This window comes from Cyanistes caeruleus, chromosome 1 (genome assembly GCF_971803275.1).
Source record: "Cyanistes caeruleus chromosome 1, bCyaCae1.hap1.1, whole genome shotgun sequence".
Taxonomy (NCBI): Eukaryota; Metazoa; Chordata; class Aves; order Passeriformes; family Paridae; genus Cyanistes; species Cyanistes caeruleus.
This window is the reverse complement of record NC_141701.1, coordinates 29,547,245-29,569,841: the sequence shown is the minus strand read 5'-3', so window position 1 is coordinate 29,569,841 and position 22,597 is coordinate 29,547,245. Positions and strand designations below refer to the sequence as shown.

Genomic DNA, 22,597 nt, shown 5'->3' with positions numbered 1-22,597 from the left:
TATATTCATTTTGAATGAACATATAACTGAGTTATTTTAATAGACAAGATCCTCCACATAAGCATTGCAGCAGAAGTTTCTGGGGAAAGAGCAAAGAACAGAGCAAAATGTTTCTTTACATCACTTTTAAAATCCCCGGTGTTCTCACATCTCAATTATTGATTTCATTTTGGCCCCAAAAAAGAGCATAGTGCAGAGAAGGATAAAAAAGCAATTAGAGGAACAGAAAATCTTCCATAAGAAGATAAATTAAATAGTCCACTTTTCAGCTTGGAAAGAGACAACAGATGAAAGATAAAATAGAAGTCTACAAAGTCATGAATGGTAATGAGAAGATGAATAGGAACAATTATATTCCATTTCACACAATCCAAAGGGGACAAAACATTCAAAGAAATCATCACACAGCAATTTCAAAAAGGAATCATGTTTCCATGTATTGTTTATTAAAGGTATATTTGTTATCACAAACTGTTTAGAGGTTATTAAAATATTATTTATGTCAAAAAATATAATAGCAAAATTAATAGAGCACTTCCTTATAGAAAATTATTATGTGAATGGAACTTGTGACTCAAAAAATATGGAACTTGCTAACTGATGAAATTTAGAGAGATTTGCTCAACTTCATCTAGTTGCCCTCAGCATCTTCTTCCACTTTCTGCTGCTAGATGAGCCAGACAGACTTTTTATGAAAGCCAGCATGGCTGCTGTTATCATACTTTTCAGTCTATGTCAGGCATGGCCATTCTAGATCATGTCCTTCCAGTGCAGTTCTAATTAAAATCCTGTATAACTAATGGACGAGAATTGACTTCTTTAAAGAAAAATTGCTAATGAATTTTATACCGCTTAGGAATTAGGTTCTGCTCTGTTAATTAGGCAGTGTTCATTAATAAATTTTCAAACTCATGAGAATATCTAGAGCAATACATGCACTTACAGTCTCCTGCTTATGCTTCTTCCAGTTTTTCATTCTTGTTTATTTCCTTGTAAGCTTTTAGAGGACTCCTCTTTCTTTTTCTCCCCCTTTTTCTCTACCTGACGCATTTTTTTTGCTTTTTGCATTACATAGCAAAGCCCATTAGGGCTAGTCACAGATTTGTCCTTTCCATTTATAGAATCATCTTGGCAACATGTCACTGTTATCCTTTTTTTTTTTTTTTTGGAACATATGTGCTATATTTTCTTACCTTGGTGGATAATCAGAAAGATCTTTTCATCATCCTCAGCTGAGAAATTAGAGCACTGTGACATTGTATGCAGCAGAAGTTTTTCTTACAGAATATTTAACATTTATCTATTTTTGCCCATTGGCCTTGAATGTTCAGCTGTTATTACTAGTGTACAGACTTCAAGGGGCATATGTCAAATTATATATTTTTATTGCTTATGTTAAATTTACTTACTAGCATAAAAAAAGAAACACTAAAGGGATGCGCATTTCTACTAGACTTTGGATTACAGGAGAGAAACTGTATGTAATCAAATCCTTTTAATGGCTTTGTGTTAGGATGAAATTGAATCAAGCTTATCCCTAGAGCTTAGTGTGACAAAGAATGCAGGAAAACAGTCATTCATTTTTTTTAACTTTCATGCTGTTGGATATAGACTTACAGTTTCATGGCTTTTTAATGCCATTGAAAGGGAATGCCCCAAGACAAGCCTGTGGTGCAGCCTGGGCTGGGCTGGGCTTGCTGTGCTCCCCACAGCAGCAGCCAGCCCAGGGCACCTCTGCCAGCATCAGGACCATTCTCAGTGCTGGCTTCAGCATCCAACTCTCTGCTCCTTTGAGCCAGCCCCACAGCCCAGAGGCTGCTCTGGGTACTCTTAATCCATCTCTGCTTTGGCTGCCCGTGTTTTACAGCTCTCTACAGGACGCTGATGGGGCTTTGCCAAGGCAGGGAAGGCGGCAGAGCTGGGGGATGAATGTTCCTCCCTGGACATTGCATGGCACCTGCAAAACTGCTGCTCCAGGTGACAGGTGGAGAAGGGCACAATTTCCCTGTCAAAGGTGGAGCTTTCTTCTTCTATCTCCTTTCTGTTACAGTTTCCCACCAAATTTTAAGGTGAGAAGGATGGGAATGAGAATAGGCAGTGCCCAAGACATATGTCTCCTGTCTTTCCCTCTTATTGATCTCCCTTTCTATTGCTGCTGGCCCTCAGCTGTGCTTGTGTGGAGAAGGAATACAGCATGAAGCATTTTTCTGTGTAAATGTCCCAGCAATAGGTGTAATCAGCACTGAAAACAGATGTTCCTGTCACATTTTGATTTACACCGTGGTGAGTCTACACGCAGTGCTTCACTCCTAAGTTTTACAAAAGCTGGACAAAACCGCAAGAAACTGCAGTTCCACATCCAAAAAGAAACCCATTAGCCTATGGAATGTGTGGCTGTAGGAAGATGTTTGCTACCAGCAAGGAAAGGATTTGGTGTTGGGCACCAGGGTCTGTCTCAGAGCGTGTGGAGCCATGAGCGTACATCCCAGTGCTGGCAAACATTCTGACCCCAGTCTGCCGTGGGCTCTGCCACTAATGAACAACCATAAGACAATTTGACATTGGTCTTCATTAACATTATAATGCCAGGCCTCAGACTGCAGCAGAACATGAAGGCAGAGGGCTCAGGTGGCACCTCTTGCATGCCCCCAACATGCCTTGTTCACCCCCACAGGTCACAACCACGAGAGCAGCAATTTTGTGCCAGCTGAGGAAGAGAAACTGAGTTTTCTTGAATCACAACATGGATGGACTCTTTTTTTTTTTTTCCTCCACATCCCAAAGGTCATTTGGCAGACTGTACAAAAATAAATTTAAAAAAGAGATCCTCACCTAAATTTAAGCAAAATTGTTCATCATCTACCTTCACTAGAAGCAGAGCTTCATCCAGTTACAGATCACATGTGTCTGACTCTCCTGCCAAGTGGCTATTTCTGAGAAAAGTTGAATTTGTATCCATTCCCATGTTTTTACGTGGAAGAATCCCAGCCTCAGTTCCTTTCCCTGAAAACATCAGTACTTAAAGTCACCATACCTAGGCTTCACCTTGGCATTTACATTTCAGTAGGAGCCTTTCCTCCTGTCTTCACAATCTTCCTTAACAGTATCTCTTAGATACACATATATTGTATATTGAATATTGAAGTATATTGAAGAATACTGAAGAATATATAAAGTATATTGAATATTGAAGTATATTAAAGAATACCAACATTATTGTACTTCTTCTGAACAACTGTATTGTTAAAAAAAACCCCAATCAGTGAACAAATATATTGTAAAAGAGGAGCACTCATGACTGGTAGCGTGTCTCAGACACCCTAGTAACAAGGGGTACTGGTGTCTGAGGTTGAATGCATTCAAGCTGAAATTCCCAGCTTAAAAGCAGTTTTCTGAACCCATTTCTTGTTTAAGAGCAATAAAGGATTACTTTTCTCTCCATACCAATTACTTCAATATTTGGCTATATCTGTCAAACAAGATAGATAGATAGATAGATAGATAGATAGATGATAGATAGATAGATAGATAGATAGATAGATAGATAGATAGATGATAGATAGATAGATAGATAGATAGATAGATAGATAGATAGATAGATAGATGTGAGAAAATAAAGCACCTCTTACTCAGATAAGGAGAATCTTCTTCCTGTGAGTAATAATTAAACACTGTATCTCTAAAGCCAGTTTCCATAACTAATTTTGCTCATGACATGAGTGTTTAGTAGTCTGCATCTGTCTCTGGCCATCTAGGTAACAGATGTGGATTTCCTTTCACACCACTCATCTCTGAAAAATGAAGATGCACATGGTCCCTTAAAAATATGACATGAACATCACAGGAGTTTGCCTGCATTTCTGGCATATCAGTATGTTTCTTGGAGCAAAGCCATCTGTACCAGGAATATTCTCCAATATTTTTATTCCTCCATATTTACATATTTAAATATTAACAGATAAACATTTTGGTGTCCCCACATTATTTTGCAGCCTCTCAGTGCCTTCAGGGGGCTTTTTAAATTGAGGGAAAGTGATTTTTTCCAAGTGTAGACAGTGATAGAACAAGGAAGAATGGTTTTAAACTAAAAGAGGGGAGACTTAGGTTAGATGGTAGGAGAAAGTTCTTTAATGTGTGGGTGGTGAGAAAGTGAGACAGGTTGCTCAGAGAAGCTGTGGGTGCCCCATCCCTCCAAGTGTCCCACATCAGGTTGGATGGGGCTTTGCACAACCTGGTTTAGTGGAAGATGTACCTGCCTATGGCAGGGACTTGGAACTGGATGATCTTTAATGTCCATTCCAATCCAAGACAGTCTATGGTTCTTTGATTCTATGATGCAACATTAGATGCTGCAGCTGGAGCTGCATTGTTTATGCCCTGTTATATTTAAGAAGTCTTCTGAATATTCTCCCTTGAATACTGCTTTTTGATTTTTCATCATTTCATATTTTTCTCTCCTTATTAGTCTCTTTATCTTTCATCTCATTTACAGCTTTGTTTTCTTTTCATTTTCTCACTACATCTGTATAAGAAACACTTACCATAAGAGGTTTACAGCTATGTTAGAACTATCAAAGATTTGAAAATATCCTTTCCAGCACTTCAAACAGCATTTAAAATAAACTCAAAATAAAAACTTCCTATGTATGTTGGAATCCTGCATCACTGGAACTGTGTGTGTCCAAACAGAGCCATTTAAAAGCCAAGACAAACAACAAAGGGAGTCTATTAATCCCAGCTCCCCTGGGTATCCATGGTCATTCATTTACCCATTTCTGGATGTGCAGTAGACTTTGAACAGACAGGGTGGCCAAGTTCTGCTGCCAAATGGGTTGGAAACAGAAAATCATTTGACAATCCAGTACAAACACATAGCAGCCGCCTTCCAGAATTGTCATAAGGGGATTTCAGAATGGTCTGAACACCAGGGAAACAGGCAGACTGACAGCTGGGCTACACCACCATTAGAGAAGGGACATCAGTCTAAATGAGACTCTGCCCTGTGGATGTTTTGTGGCAGGAAGGGGGGTTCCTTTATTTTGAAGCAGTCCTGGGTACCAATGATTTTCCTCTCTCAAAATTCGTTACAATATGGGATTAAAGACATATTGAAAAGGAAAATCGCATTAGGGGTTTACAGTCAGCTCCTGAGGACTGGTTCAGCTTTCAAGCAGTGTCTTTCTGGTGCCAACACAGTTTGCATCCAGTAAATACTGAATTAGAGTATAAGGATTTTCTTCATTATCATGAATTAGAAGACAAATTACTTTTGAATGTACTGTCTGCCAGCACAGCATCCAGAAATGTGTGTGCTTTGATATGAAGCTCTAATTTTCCACTGTTCTCCAGGATTTATGATAAAAAGTCTTTCCAGAAGGCAAAGGGTTTGAATGAAAGAAAACAAATCTTGAAAAATGGACAGGTGCCTCAAAGTCTCAAAGGCATTTCACAACCTCCATTAAAAGCAAATGCTTCTTATATGCATAGTCCAAATCTTACTTTTTATTAGTGCATGGCTATGTCCTTGAAAATTGTTTTCCAAATCCAAAAGATCTGATTTTATAACACATTATATATGCATATTTAAACACCATGAAATGTTAGCCTTTCAAATTAACAAGTCTCTTCTGAAATGTTTCATGGGAAAGGACATTACAATTAGTCTAATAGTGTATTTTCTATTGAAACTTTCAAGAGGAAGAGAAATGGGTTCTCAGATTATCCCTTACTTTTACATAATTTAAGCAAAGTGTTCACAAAATTCATATCAGCAAACAAAATGTAATGATCATAACTTTTCCAAAGGTAGACAAGAGATTGTCATTGAATAGTAAATTAAAAACAAAATTCAGAATAATTTCACAAGCACTGGTCAAACTGGGCCACTCAGGTTTGTCCACAAGTGGGAAAAAGAGATGAAAATATTTCATTATTTCAGTTTTACATTGCATCATATCTTTTTAAATAACTTTTTTACATCGTAAAATAATCTACAGTTAAGAAATGTTAAATACTAAGTATCTGAAATCAAATATTTTGTTTCAAAATAAGATACTTTTATTATATTATTATTAAAAATGTTGACATTTTTACTAAATTATGGGGCTTTTATGATTTTTTTAATTGCTATAAAAAATTCCTTCTTTACCCAGCTCCACTTGTCTTTGGCTCATCCTTCTATATTCCACCAGTGAAACTTGCCCTGCTTTTGGCTTCATCTGTCTGAGGGGTTTTGTTCCCATTTGCAACATCCTTCATCTGGCACAACAGGGGCAAAGACATGAAAAATGCTTGCTCCATTACTCTGTTCAGTATATGCTGTAAGGGAGGGAAGAGTCAGGAAGAGTAGCTGGGAAGTGCCAGCCTTTCCAGAGGATCATTCCTACCAGCAAGTGCTCCAGGGATCAGTTTGAGAAATGAGGCTGTACCTGCCTCCAGGCCAGAGGTGAAAGGCATTAAGTGATAAGGATGGATGGAAGTGGCTCTCTCCTATGATCTCAAGCAAGCCATTACAGCCTTTCCAAGCCAGATGTGTTTTACTTCAACATCTTGCTGCAAGATGTTCTGCCTGGCCTTTGCAGCCTTTTCTAGCATCTGCTTAATTTGCCTTGTCAGTGCATTTGGCTTTATGCATATCTTGCTTTCATTAAAATATTTGTTTTCTCCTAGTGGGGTCTTGCTCATACAAAAGAATTGCAGCCTTTTTCAGTCCATTTAAAAACACATGATAGAATTTAAAATGTTTCATTACCACTAATGGTAATTAATGGTTAAAACCTTTAATTTAGGCCTTAAACTAACTCATTTTTAAGGGTCACAATGGCAACAGTGTCTAGGGATCAGCACTCAAATACGCATTTAGCGTCCCAGCATCCTATTTCATTCTCTGTTTTTCTGTTTCTTCTCATGCTGCCTCTTATTTATTTTATCCAAAAGTGTATGATGTTGTTTATCCTTTCCAAATAACTGTCGTTTCAACTAGATTTGACTGGAGAATGGGCCCAATGCTGCAAATCTTTTGGCTTCTTTCCTAGGATTAGTGGTTTCCTGTTAGAAATTTGATTTAATATAAATAACATACCTTACGCTTCTGAGAAGTGACACAATTCAACAAGAAACAACACAATATTAAGCATAGACTGCATAGACTGGATCTGTTTAATTCCTACTCATAGTTTTTATCTTCCTTGAAAAATAAAAGCTTTAAACTAAAAATTTTTGCTATTTCCTATGCAATAAAACACTTTTTCTCCCTTCCTAATCAGTGAGATTAATCCAAATATAGGTGCAATGGGTAAAAAACATTGTCTGAATTGATGCTACCTGTCTTTCATGTCAATGAACTTCCAAGCCAGTTGTTAACTATTCAAGCTCATGAAAGAAGAGTACAACCTGGGTGAAAATTGCACCTGTCCTGCCAGGTCCCTATCTCTAAAGATAAAAGGCTTATAGCTGAGAGACTGCAGCTGTCAGGGGTTGAGCAACCACTGCAGTAATCCAGGCCAGCTAGGGCAGCAGCACAAGAGCATTTCTTGTTAACAGAAGTGCTTTGGACATCTTTCTGCTGCTGCCTCAGGCGTGTACCCCACACTTACCCTGCTTCCAAACACTGTTTTACTGAGGCTGACCCGGTTCGCTCACAAAGTGACCATTCTAAAAAAGAGAAGCAAACTTTACACAGTCTCCACACTCAGGGAACTCTTGCCCTATGGCAACATACTGTGCTCCCTGGCAACATGGCAACATGCTTTGCTCCACATGAGTATTTCCTCTCAGCTGCATCTCTTTTTCCAGTCCCAGGAGGCCCAGGTGCTGAAACATCTGGCAGAGAAGAGAGAACATGAGCGAGAAGTGCTTCAAAAAGCTTTGGAGGAGAACAATAACTTCAGCAAAATGGCAGAAGAAAAGCTGATACTGAAAATGGAACAGATCAAAGAAAACCGTGAAGCTAATTTAGCTGCTCTTATTGAACGCCTCCAAGAGAAGGTAACCACACCATCACTCCTTACCTTAGATTAGAGAGGAGAATCTAATCAATGTTTTGCAGAGATGTTGTGCATAGTCCTTATTTCAGTTGCTACACTTGAGCTGTTTTTAAGTCAGGGATACCTGCCTAAACCCCCACTCCCTTTGAAAAAGGACTGAAGTGCTACAGTCACACAATCACGGGATAGTTGAGGTTGGAAGGGCCCTCTGGAGATCATTTGGTCCAGGCCCAGGCTCAAGCAGGGCCACCTAGAACCAGTTGCCCAGGACCATGTCCAGGTGGCTTTTTAATGTCTCCAAGGATGAAGACACCAATTCCACTCTGGGCAACCTGTGCCAGTGCTTAGTCACCTCACAATGAAAAAGTGTTCCCTGATGTTCAGAGGAAACCTCATGGGTTTTAGTTTTTGCCCAGAGGAGAAAGATGAGAAATTATGGGAAAAAAATTCTTTCATATACAGCAAAAGAGGTCTGTCTTTCCACGAGTCTTGCAAGGAAGAGAGTAAATTTTCCTATGGAGATCTTTGGTGCAGCCAGAGGAAACAGGGAATCACAAACCCTAGATGCAGGATGAGATATGCCCTTTTCCAAAAACACCTTCCACACAAGGGAAACATGCAAATAAAGATTTAGAAAAGTTAAGGAAAAAATAATTTGTTCTGCATGAGTGATCACTTGTTTGTCTCAATATTGAACTTTGTAATATACTATTAAATTGCCTAAAGAAAACAGCCCTCAGAGTTTTTCCAGAAGATCTTCAAAAGCACCTCTACATCTTTGATGGAGACAAAAGTCTTTGAGAGTAGGAAAGAAACAGAGTCAAAGGATGATGTTACAAATAAAAATGTAAACAGAATAATTCTTGAGCTTAAGAACTATAGCCATATTGCTTGACATTTTTGCATTTAGTTTCCTTTGCAGGCACATACCCAGACCTTATGAAAACAAAGGGAAAAGCAAATTGGTTATCCTTGAGGTCCAAAAGGAAGTGGGAAGGACAGCTGACGCATCTCTCTGTCCTAGGTTAATGTTAACAGACTGTTAAACCCTGTTTCCACAGAAATTTGTTAGCATATATGCATGAAACCCAAGAAAGACTTCTGAAGAAAGATGACAGTAACTCACTTGGAAACATTTGCACTGACCAGCAATTAAAAAATATAATTTTGCCAACACCAAAACATCAAAAACAAACATAATTTGCCAACATCAAAAGTGAATCCTTAATATACAGAAAAATAAGTGAGGTAACTGGTTCCAAGTCTTCCAAAGTTCCACAGGGCTGTGGGTGCCCCAAGGTACTGGTGTCTAGCAGCTACTGCAGAGGTAACTTCTGTATACTGCAGTTAATAGGAACACCAAGCAACAAATAAAAGGCATTCAGTGTTACAGATCTTTCAAGGACTGATGTACAGGTTCAATCAGTGCAATAGATGGTATTCTTTGGCAGAGACAGAGAAAGAATCAAGAGGACAGGTAGCTCCAGTGCTCATACTAAGGGGATGTTTGAGACATTCAGATTGGCTTATTGCAACTAAGTTCTTGGATCTTTATTATAGTTCCTAAGTGCTGCAGAAGAGTAAAATACAATGTGCTGGCAATTAATTCCTCACTCATCCTTCCCTATATTAATTTAATGTCCAAGAATTCGAAGGGTAAATGTGAGCACGTGGCACATTATATGCTGCAAGCAACACTTCTCTATGTGGCCCTTTTAAATGAAACTCCATGAAGTGCTGAGGATTATAAGGCCATATCAGATAAAAGACTGAGCTCCAGAGCAGGAGCAGAAAATAAGCACAAAACATGCTTCCAGCTGACACCTCTCCTGTGCTGCTTCTTCTAAAGATGGTTGTGCTGTGAAACAAGTTTTGCACAAGCATCAACGCATGACCTAAACAGGTTGTCAGCATGAGTCTCCCTAGGCAGGTGGAATGAGAGAAAGGTTTGATTTTTCCCTTCTTGATGTTTTCCAGGAGAGGCATGCTGCAGAGGTCCGTAGAAACAAGGAGCTCCAGGTGGAACTGTCTGGCTGAAAACAGCAATGGTGGATGTGACCCATCCCCACCATTAGTAAACTCCCCCTGCCTATATTATTATGGATCATGAGATATAAGTATGGGAAATGTATGACGTGGTTTAAAAAAAAGGTAAAAATCAAGAACTCAATAAAAAACTTTAAAAAAGAAACAAAAAAAAATAAAAACAATGCGGTCTCTTTGCAGAATGATTTGCTTGATGTTTAAAAAACTTGGATCTTATTTTGTAAATACTTACATTTTTGTTAAAAAATACAATTATTGCATTATGCAAGTTATTTCATAATCTTACATGTCCTGTAACAGGCTTCTGATGTTGTCTATTTCCACTCGGTTGAATTTGCTGGGTCTGTTCATTCAAAGCACCTCATGTCTAATTCCATTCCCTGCGACTTCTCATTCCAACCCACCATGAGGTCAGTAGTAGTTCTATGGTGCTAGAGACCAGTCATTGCCTAATAACCTAGGCTGCTTTGCCATCAATAAGCTTTCTTGAAACAGTGACTAGATCACGGGTATTGTGACTTCACGTTCAGCTGTCCAAGACAAAAGGCTCTTAAAAGGGTTTTTCAAATGCAACTTATGCTGCAGGACTCTGGACTGTGCTGTACAATTGAGGTTGAATTTCCTTGTAGAGTGTTTGTTGCTCCTGCTTTTTGAAGTGAGAGGCAACAACAGCTGTTCAACAGAATGAAATCAAGCAAGACCAGTTTGAGACAAATTTAAGAGGCACATTGTAACCATCAAGCTGTGACAAATTCTGGATGATGCCAAACAGCCATAAAAATGCTAATTGTAAAGTGAGCTTAATTCACCACTTGAAAATTTATTGATGGAGCAACTAATAGATAGCATCAAGTGGCTTTATCTGTAGGTGCCATGATCTATGATACTTATCTGATGCTACCACATTACATGTGTAATAGTACAAGAGGCTACCGAATATTTCACCTGGAACCCATGAGCCAGTTGTTACCTTTTTTTTTTATGACACTGCTGACTTCCATTCATCATGACCTTTACTCTTCAGTGTTAGCCAACCCTACCTAGTGACAGACATCTAGGACTAAGAGGGCTGAAGCAGGAGGAATGACTAGACAGGGTGCTTGTGCCAAGTACAGTATCACCAAACCTAACACATCATCCCCAAAATAGCTGCAGTTTTGAAGTTGTCCCTACCCCCCTAGAGGTTGCTGCCTGCATATTCTACTCTTCATTAGTGCTATTTTCCTGTATGTCATTGTGAGCAAGCTGTGATTAATAAAGAATTGGGGTTCTGTGAACTGAAAAAGGGCTTGTTTCTTCTCTCGCTCCATTACGCCTCTGGCATGTACCCATGTAAGGGGAAAACCTAAAAGCTTGGATATGAGACTTAAACAAGACCTATTAATAAACCAAACTTATTTCTCTGCTAATATGGGACTAACCCCTGATACTCATTTTCCAGTGCTTAGGCTGGTTGTTTTTAAAGATTACCATATAAACTGAGCCTGTAAATGTGACCTCTAGCACCGAGTTTATTAAAAAGAACTAGCTACATAAGCATGCACATGCACTCCTTAATCCTGACTCAACATTGGGGAAAAATGGAATTTGGGGAAAGAAAAGTAAATAATCTAGCTCTGGATACACACATCAATAACTACAAGATTCTGGGTATTAACACACTGGTTTTCAGGGTAGAAAATATTGATTAATAGAATTTATTGAAGAACAAAATCACTTGGGTTTCTGCTGAACTGCAGACCTGAGATGTAAAATTGATTCAGGCCCCATTTTGAACTGTACAAGTGATAAAGAATTATCTCTAGGATTACTAGAAAACCAAACTAATTATTTGAAGTCATCAAAGTGGCATCATTTACTTGCTCTTTCAGAGCGATGGACTTTATGCTCCAGGTCTGCAACAGTCAGTTTTTTATTTTAGCAGACTTTTTTTCAGAGCCAAGAGATGGCCTGCGGTCAAAAAGCAGCACCAGCTGAACCTGAAGAAAGGCTGTGAGCTCAGCTCTGTGTGCAGTGAACTCAAAATACCACAGAATGAAATGAGTACTCCAACTTGTTATGGCAGCTGGGTCTTCTTGCCTAAATTACTTATCTTTCTCATGAAATTACCAGAAGTAAACATGGCACAGAAGCCAGATAGCAGATATTGAATCTGGAAGACACAAACTTCAATGTTGCCAAACCTATAATGTTTGTATATTGCTTTAAGCCCCAGTAAAAAAAAAAAAAAATAACATTATTGTAATTAAATTTAAGGTTCAGGATCTTATCTTCAGGGCTTGTGGATTCTGTTTTCATTTCCCAATGACAAGCCACTTACAGTTTTCCCTACCCATTGATTTAACAAATTCTGGTAGTACTTCAAGCCCTTTTCCTGTTTGTCTTCCTGGCTACAGTTGCTCAGAGAACAAGCCAAGAACAAATCTCTGGTGCCGGGCCAAGCAGGGAAACCTGCATCATTCCCATGGGTTTCAATTCTCTTCCCCCCCAGAAAAGGGTGTCCACACCCAAAATGCCAACTGGGATGGTCTCCAACACACTCTCACCCTGCCATGGACCTGGGCTTTGCCTGGGAAGTGCTTCTCAACAGGCACCAAAGCTGAACTGGGAAAAAGAGTGAAGAACCAGTGGGAGCACTGCTGCCCCAGGTCACAAACCATGCTCTGCTCCTGCTCACTTGGCTGTTTGAGCAGTGGAAGGTCTACAGTTCATTTTATTAATGTATAACTATGCTTTGAAAGCCTGTTTGAAAAGACACTGCCCATTTAATTGCTAAGAGCAAAAGGAAATATCTGGAGACCTGCAGCATCACCATTTCCTTCTTTTACTCCTGTTTACTTACATTTCCTTATATTTTGCTTTAGTACTGCCTTTCTAGCTCTTCCCTGCTTGTGCTAGCAAAAGTGTACTGTTTCCATGGGTCTCTCTTCACATGTAGCTACAGATAAAGAATCTTGATAAGTAATAAAATATAAAACACCTTTTGCTTTTTAAAGTATTACCATTTTGGTAAGACAGGACTTTTTTTAACTCAACAGCAACCAGAGGGTTCAGGGCTTTTAGATAATAAAAATTAGGTTTCTTTTTTGATTAACTGTAGATGCCCAAATCCATGCTGAACTGCAGACCATTTTCCATAGGCTGCCTGAAACCTCACACAGGACAGGAGGGAGGCTGGAGCGCTGGCATTGCACCACACAGATATTTCCTCCTTTCACTGGGCTGTATGATGGCTCAGAAACACAGCAGAGCTGTGCAGCACATCTAGAGAGGCACTTCTGGCCTCTACCTCTGCAGGTCCAAGGACTCCAGGAGTGGGTAGGGTTTGATTTCCTCTTGGTTAACCCATCAGTTCTGTCAAAGCTGCCATGAGGTGACAGCCTGAGTAATCAAACAGGAATGGCTCAAACCTGTTACACTTCTCTTGGTCCTAATGAAGCCACAACAGTTATGCTCAAACCAATTCATAGAATCCTGGAATCACTTATGTTGGAAGAGACATTTAAGACCATTGGGTCCTGGCATCATTAACCTGGCACTGCCAACTCCACCACTAAACCACGTCCCTAAGTGTCACATCTGCACATCTTTTAAATACCTTCAGGGATGGCAACCCAGCCACTTCTGTTCCAATGCTTGATAACCCTGTTGGTGAAGAAATCTTTCCTCATATCAGAGTCACAGAATCACAGAATTATTTATGTAGGAAAAGACCACTTAGTCCATGTTATGGTTTTGTTATGACCAACCACCGTGTCAGCAAGACCATGGCACTGAGTCCATGTCCAGTCCTTCCTTAAAAACATCCAAGGATGGTGACTGCACCACATCCCTGGGCAGCCCATTCCAATATGGGATTCCATTCCAATTACCCTTTCTGTGAAGAATTCCTTCCTAATGTCCGATCTGAACCTCCCTTGGAACAACTTTAGGTCACTTCCTCTTGTTCAGTCACTTGTTACCTGGGAGAAGAGACCAACCTTATTACAACCTCAAAATATTTCCAAAGTCAGGAGGTTTGGATGTACAGTTTAATTCCACCACCAGTTCAGAACTTGAAAAAAATGCCTTTTTCCCTTTGTTATCATGCTTCTTGTCACATGGAGGGTTTTTTTTTTGCTTTGTTTTTGAATGACTGGAAGAAAATCCTAACCCTTCTATAGCCAAATAGCAATGGCTGCCCATTCCCTCACTCCAGAATCCCCAAACATGTGACTGATGTACAGCAGCATTGTGCACACACTCAGAGTTGTCTGCCTGGCTGCCACCCTGTCAGAGACATGGGCTCTGTGATCAGCACAGGAAAGAGTTTTACTCACAGCACCTAAACTATGCAGAGAAGAGAGGTCCTTTCCTCTCTCAGAAGGAGAGAGAGATTAGGGCAGTATGAGCATCTTTCTCATCCCTCTGTTGCCAGATCCCAACATGTGAAATCAAACCCTCCCACCAGGTTTTGTTGGAGAGAAGCAAGGATTGCACAGGAACAGGGAGGCCCCACATCCATCTTGCAGCACATGCCCTGTTCTGAGCATATTCCAGCGCTGGGAAGAGGAGACGTCCCCTCAGCAGAAGGGATACCACCAGGGTGATACTGGGATAATTTCTGGCAACTTCCCCCGTGCCTCAGGGCTGGTGCCACAGTGCTGTTGGTGCAATACTGCCATGCAGTGGACAGAGTTTGCAAGGGGAATACACCAGGGATTGAATGCAAGGATTTCCTCTGTAGAATACTCATTCCATCTGCTGAGCAGTTCACACTTTATATAAGGATCTTTATATAAGGTAGATGGCAGCTTTGAAATCTGAAGCCTGACTCCAGAGATTTTCAGGTTTAACTCCTCTGTAACAGGAGTGGCAAGACACGGATTGCTGTAAATCCAAAGAAAGGACTGATATTTTTGTGTGAAACATGGAGCAAGCAGAATTACTATTGCAACACCACCATCAGAAGCACATCTGATTATGATAATTCCTACATTACTGAAACTTCATATATGTCTAGAAAGCAACATAGTGCACAGCAGCCAGCTCAGAAGAAAGACTGAGAAAATGATAAAAGCAATGTCTGAAGTACAGGAGAGAAGGGCAAAAGAAGCTCTGCCAGAAACCATCAGCAGATTAGGGGCTAAAATGTGCTGTGAAACAAATCTCACATTTGAAAAGTAGTTTTCTTCTCCCAGTGAAGGAGAGAGCATAGTCATCTTTGAAGCTGTCTCCTTTGAACAGCATTTTCTTTCTCCATTCCCACACCAATGGAACTAGGGCACAAGACAGAGGAACCTAAAATCCAGCCTATTGTGTGTGTGTGTGTGTGTGTTATCCATAGCTTTGTGAGCACTAGAAACCAGAACATGCTTGGATTATGCTATGGATTAGGGGGTCTCCAATGTAAAATGTAAAATGCCTGTGCTCTAGCCATTCATAATTCCAGTGCTATGCTGAAGCTCTGATGCCATCTGATCTTTTCATTTTCCCCCAGGGAAATTCCTTTTTCTATTCAAAGACCATGGAATGCATATGATTGATAATTTACCTAGGGAAACATTTGCCTGCTTCAACTCTGCAATATAATGCCATGCTCCACTTCTTTTGGATGGCAGTAAGTAGCTGCTGGAAAGTTGTCTTCCTGCTGTAACAGTTTGGCTTTGGTGAAATGGGTCATAGAAAAGGAAGATCCTGGGCAACTCTTGAAGATGGAGACATAAAAGGCATTATCCCAGATACAGCCCAGACAAGTGTGACACAAGGAAACAGCTAAGCTACAACTTATTTTTTTTTACCTCTTATTGTTGCAATATGTTTTTAAACAAGCTTTGAAAAATAGGTTCGCCCTATCAAAATACATTTTAAAAAACATTAACTCTTAAAATACACAGCTTTCCAAGAAGTCGTTTAAAAAATTTCTACATATTCACAAAAGTTGACAAATATCCCCATGTACAACTGCTTCTGACCAGAAGATGGCAATCTCTTATTATTTAATAGGCAACTACAGATGGTAAATTTTATTCTGAAGAGCATTTCAAGCTCTGCAGAATCCTGAAATTCTGCTTTGTGGAGTCTGATGTTCTATGTTTACCCTAAAATATGTATTTGGGTTTATATAAAACATAAAAGATAACATTTTTTCCTTGGACAAAATTCATTGCTTTTGCTACATTTCCTTAAAAATACAGCACTGGGCAGACATTTAAAGAAACTAAAGGATAAGGTAGCAGTATGAATAAACAGGTTAATATTACCTTTTCCTTATTCTGGAGCTTAGAGGCTGATTCCTGCTCCTAGCAAGTCTGAACCAGCTCTCCTGAGTGCTGGATGGAAGCAGGAAAACATCACTGCTCTTCAGATGGATTTCAGGCAGGCTGAAAAGGGGTGATGCTCACTACATAAGAAGCTGGAACATACCTTCCTGCACTCTGTTTTACACTTAGATGTTTGCAAATGATGAAAAAAATGGTGGGGTGCAGTGGCATACAAAGAGCTGACCATGAGCTGGTTGCACAGATCGCATGTTTTCCTGACACAGGTATTAGCCTGGGAGCAGCAATGGATAAGTGCACATCCTCTGCCTCCAGGGATGAGTTTAGAGGCAGCACAGCAGCTTGCTTGCAAAATACAGTCTGAGCTCAGAATGAGTGTCTGTCAGACCCTGGATGTCCCCATGAAGGGCCAGCTCAGTCTGCCTTGTGCCATGCTCCTAGAACACCCTGCCAATGCTGGAGGGAGCCTGACTCACCCAGCCTCTCCTTGGGTGCCTGTCCATGCAGGCACAGCCTGCAGCAGAGCTGTAGGGAAAGATGTCATCTGGGAAAGGGAATGTCATCAGGGAAGGGAGGATGATGGCTGCCTCTGAGAGACAGCAGCAAATTAGCAGCAGCAGCCAAGCTGGGGGAGAACAAGGGTCAAGCTGGGGGATGCTGCTTCTGCTCTGAGTTTTTCTGATCCCTGGCACCTCAGGAGGGGTCCTGTGGGAAGGCAATCCATGCATGGATGTCATGGTTTAACCCAGCAGGCAGCTAAACACAGCACAGCTGCTGGCTCACTCTCCCCCACCAGTGGGATGGAGGAGAAAACTGGGCGGAGAAAGTTAAATTAATGAGTTGATAGTTTTATAGGATAGAAATGGTAGTACTACTATTATTATTATTATTATTGTTATTATTATTATTATTATTATTACTACTATACCAAAAAAGGGATGCCCAATGCAATTTCTCACCACCTGCTAACTAATGCCCATACAGTTCCCAAGCTTATATACTGAGTATGATGTCATAAGGTATGGAATATCCCTTTGGGCCATTGGGCTCTGCTGATCCAGCTGTGTCCCCTCCCATCTCCTTGTGTCCCCCAGACTTCTCAAAGTGGTGTGAGAAGCTGAAAAGTCCTTGACTTAGAGTAAGCACTGCTCAGCAAAACATCAGTGTATTATCAACTGTTCTCACCCCAAACCCAAAACACAGCATGCTACCAGCTACTAGGAAGAAAATGAATACTACCAGCTACTAGGAAGAAAATTAATGCTGCCAGCTACTAGGAAGAAAATTAACTCTATCCCAGCTAAAACCAGGACTGCAGGTCCCAGGGCATCCTGGGAGCTGCACTCTGAACCCATCCAAGATGCTTTCCAGCACTGACACCGCTGCAGGGGTGTGTGCCCTGCACTCCCCAATTCACAGCAGGTCATCAGCACTTGGCATTATCTGCTTGTCCTCTGGCCAGCTGTTGGCTCCATATTAGAGCTGACTTTAGAAATTATACTACTTCTGTGTTTCGCTATGCATTTTTACCCTCGTGTTTTATACAATAATCAAGTGCTTGGACTGGTTTTAAAAACATAATTTTTCCCTATGAAAGGGTGCCTGATGAGTTTTTGAAGGAATGCAGGCATTTCTGTTCTGTAGGGAGTGCACCTCCACAGCTTTGATACAGCTCATCAGCAAACCAAACTGAAATTTAAACATTGAAATTAAGAAGATTCTTCATTATTTCCTATTAGTTTTATGGTTATCCAAGTTGTATAATTTCTCCACACCAAAGCTGAAAGCAAAACTGGACATCTTTTTCCAGGGCTCTGGACCATGCAGAGTCTACAGAATTGACAGGGTCTCTTTTGGCTGGTGCAAGATGCTGCTGTGCCTGGCAGATCCCAGGCAGGGCTGGGGAGCCCCACATTCCTACCAGACAGGTGCTGGGATGGTTTCCTGGGACGCAGGGTGTTCATACCCATTGGCCTCCGTGCCAATTGTTTAAAGCTCCCAGGTGCAAAGAGGGGTCCTGGCTCCACAGAGTCCCTTGCGTTGCCCAAGGCACCTTGCAGCACATGTGGGAGGGTGTATTCAAACAGCCCCAGGCTCCTGGCTGGTGCTCAGAGCAGGCTGAGCTCAAAAACAGGATCTTCCCCAGCCAAGCTGGGAGTTCCAGGACACTGGGAGCAAGCACTAGGCTGCTGAAGCACAGCTACACAGGCTCCAGCTCATACAGAGATGCTACTGATTACTGCTGCAAGCATGGAGCCCTGACACAGATTTTATGGAAATCTTGAGTATTTTCTATGTTTTAATACTGGGGAAAAAAAATCCCCTCTTTTTATTTGGAATAATAAAATATAGGAACTGCTTTTTCACCACCCCATTTTTCTCCTTTCTGAGAGAAATTAGATCTTTCCTTAGAAGAGAAAAATTCCCTTCACTGAAAGGGAACTGCTCCTTTCTCATGTACTGTAGCACAGGGGGACCACTATGGAGTCAGATACTGTTTTACTTGCAGTCTTCTATGGATTCTCCAGGAAAAGAAAAGAAAAGAAAAAAAGAAAAGAAAAGAAAAAAAGAAAAGAAAAGAAAAGAAAAGAAAAGAAAAGAAAAGAAAAGAAAAGAAAAGAAAAGAAAAGAAAAGAAAAGAAAAGAAAAGAAAAGAAAAGAAAAGAAAAGAAAAGAAAAGAAAAGAAAAGAAAAGAAAAGAAAAGAAAAGAAAAGAAAAGAAAAGAAAAGAAAAGAAAAGAAAAGAAAAGAAAAGAAAAGAAAAAGAGAAAGAAAATGAAAAGGGGAAATGATGGGAAAATGATCTTCTTATTCTGCTCAGTGATTTATTCCTTATTTTGGTTAACAATGATTTATTTTCTTCTTGCTAGCCTTGTAGTAGAAGATACAGTTGCCTGAAACCACAGAAAAGCTTTGCACAATGCATATTAATCTCACTCAGAAAAAGGTTTAAAATATGACTTTGCATCGCTCTGAAGACAGTATTATTCTCCAAATAACTACTATGTTCACAGTGGTCTTAAAAGAAAGCAAATAGAAATGAAATACAAAATTATCTCTGTTACACTTAGGCAGACAAGGACTTTATGAAAAAAGAGGTCCAAGTAGATAGAGTTGCAGTTTTATTCAGCAACTAGTCTTAAAGACTATACATTTGAGATACTAAAATGCCTAGAGATGTCTCAGAACAACTTCAGTTTTCTCAGAATTAGATAAGACTCATGAATGTTACCATCCTGATGGGTAAAAAGCCTAGAGATGGTCATAAATAAAGCAAGAGGCTTTAAGAAGACAAAATCAAGTGGATATGTGGATAAAAATACAAAAATTCATGGTAGTCATGGCATTGCATGGGGTAGCTTCTCAACAGAGGTAACCCTCTCAGTAACTGCAGATATTTTATTAAATTCAAATATGAAGAATCCACTGTGGCATTACAAATATGGCACTTTCCATAAGAAGGGTATCAGTCAGCCTGCTACTGGAGAAATCGTTATCTACATCTCTTCATAGGTGTTGGCTATAATATGTCCCTAAAGTAATACAACCTACAAAGCATCAACAGCTCCATATGGAATCATAAATTATTTTCATATACTTATCAAAAGCCAGACAGAGGGGCACATGGTTCTGGTGAAAATGTCCTGCATTCAGGCACCTACAAATACTTGACCACCACAGCAACAGATTTTAAACTGTCTCTGGAAAGTTGCTGGAAGCACAGATAATGTTCCTATAAATGTTATCAAATCTGAGGCAACTCAAAGCAGAAATTAAAGCTTCTCTAATTTTGCCTTCTCACTCACAGTTCCGATGACTCACATGTTACCTATCTTAGATCAGTGGGCTTCTCCCATGACTCAAGTCCCCAGACAACTGCCCTGGGTACCCTTACAAGCTACTCATCCTCTGAGTAAGCCTGTGTATGGCACTGGGCTTAATTTGGTGCAGCAGTCACATGCAAAGAGAGAATGGGTCTCCATAAAATTCTTGAGTGCTATTGAATGTTTTGGGAAGGACACTCCCCCCTTACTACAAACTGCTTAATGTTTTCTGGCAAAAGAGGTCTCAGAGGCCACAGTAGAGAAGAATATGTAATGGAGAAGGCAGAGAGTTTCTAAAATATGTTTCAGCTTACCCCATGTTATATATCTTGTCCATCATGACATAAGACAAATGCGGGTAGAAGTGTTTCATGGCAAATGAAGGTCATTCTTTGGGATTTGGAAGATGGAATAAAGTAACAAATAACAAGGTAACACATAATTTTTGGTGTTTGGACCTCGTCAATTTATGTGCACTTCTTGAAATAGTGCCCTGTGGAAACCTGTTTAAGTCACACACAAGGAATTGCACAATCCAGTACTTGTCAAAGTGAAGTATTCTACTTTGTGAAGGATTAACTTTGCCTCTCAAAACCAGCTGTGCATCTGCAAAATTACTTACAGATAAGTTTATTTCCCTCTCTTTCCCATTATTCACAATCTGATTTACTTAATTTATTTAAGCCAGGACCTCTTTTATGGATTCTTAAAAGAGAATGGATAACAGGGGAGACTTAGACTGGGCATTGGGAAGCATTTCTTTACCAAGAGGGTGATAAACCATAGTAACAAACTTCGCAGGGAGGTGGTCAATGCTCCAAGCTTTTCAATGTATAAGAGGCCTTTGGACAATGCCCTTAAAAAACAATGCTTTAATTCTGGGTCAGCCCTGAGTGATCAGGATGAGATGACCACTGTAGATCCCTTCCAACTGAAATTGTTTATTTTATTCTGTGCTATGCTGTGCTGAAATGACTGAATGGCATTCTGAACATATATGGAATTCTTTAACTGGACACCACTAGTAAGCATTGCAAATTATTTTGTTTCCATTAGCATTTAATTGGTTTGATCATTCATGTTTTCATCCCTGAGAGATTATTGAATGAATTTTTTGGGGTCAAACAATACCTTGGTTTTTCTTATTTTAAAGAAAACTGGACGGTGATATAGCAGCCACAATAAATACATCCTCAAAGCAAAATATCTTCAGCTATAAATTTAAGCTTTTGCATTTTGATCACACTTTTAAAACCACAAAGTTTAAAATTAACTGTAAAGTTCATTAAAAAAAAAAAAAGACAAAATAGCACTTAAGAGGTGTGGTTGTTCATTTGATCTTTGCACGGCTAATAAAGCATATTATTGATATTCAGTATCAATATCAATGAATACAGTATATTCACTGATGTGAATATTCCCTTAAAGAAACAGAAAATTGTTCCAGAAATGTGTTAGTTAATTTTGAATCAGGCACTAAACAGGTCATTCAAAATCCCATAGTTGAAAAGTTGAGTCATTGCAAAAAGGAAACATTTGAGTAAATAAGAAAATGCACACACCATGACCCTTCAGACAATATCCTCTTTTTTTAGATACCACAGCATAACTGTGCCTAAAATGGGAGGTACATTGTTGTTGATCTGGAAATGTAGCAATCGTTCTTTTATTCATCACATGTATCCAAGCAGTACCTGTATCTGACTGCAAACAGAAATGGAAGCAGTTTCAGCAAATTAAATACTGTTCTTGGCTGCCTAGAAAAAAGGGGGAAAAAAAAAAAGGAAAAAGTGATCTGGTTAAATACCTGTGACTTCATGGCTCAGCTCATGAACTGCATCTCTCCATTCTCTGACATGCATGAACTTTCTGGGTAAGCTATCTTCCTCCTACCTTCCATTTTGCTAGGAAAAGCTCTCTTGAGTTTATCAATCCTTGTTGTGCTATTAATGAAGCCATCAGAACAGAAGGGCTGGCTCAAGGCATAAAAACAATAGCAGACTCTACATTTCAACCAAGTACCTAAACAGTGGCACGTGTTAAGAGCAAGCCCTTATGTGATGGATGTAGGCAACACTGGGCTCATGTTGGCTGCAAAAAACCTGCAGGGAAGAGTTGCCTGCTTTATCAAAACTCCCAGCCACAAACCATCCTATCCTCAAAGCAGGAAGGCAGGCCACAGCCCCATGTACCCGATGTAATTCTCCCTTCACATTAAATGCTAAACATAAAGTCAAGGACAAGCTGTATAAGTTGTAGTCAGGCATCTGTGGAGATAATTGCAAAGATTACCTCTATTTTCAGACTCCCCAAAGAGGAGTTTCTTTATCAGCCCCTTTGGAGAAAGATGTAAATAATAGAATCTTTATGCTCACTTGATTTAACTCTACATGCTCCCAGTGTTCCATCACCCAGAACATTTAATGGAACCACAAGAAGCTGCTAGGAGTAGGAGAGCTCAGTTGTGATCCCACATAATTTA

The 22,597-nt window shown here is 39.9% G+C and overlaps 1 protein-coding gene across 1 annotated transcript in view; it reads left to right on the top strand.

Annotated features, from left to right (window-relative positions):
- The window catches only part of STMN2 (stathmin 2), a 39,149-nt gene extending 27,833 nt beyond the window's left edge, over positions 1-11,316 (top strand). The window contains exons 4-5 of the mRNA XM_086884189.1: positions 7,795-7,986; positions 9,963-11,316. Of these exons, the coding sequence (XP_086740315.1) occupies positions 7,795-7,986; positions 9,963-10,022 (252 nt within the window). The 3' untranslated portion in view covers positions 10,023-11,316. The remainder of the gene's footprint in view (positions 1-7,794; positions 7,987-9,962) is intronic.
- Positions 11,317-22,597: the final 11,281 nt, after the last annotated feature.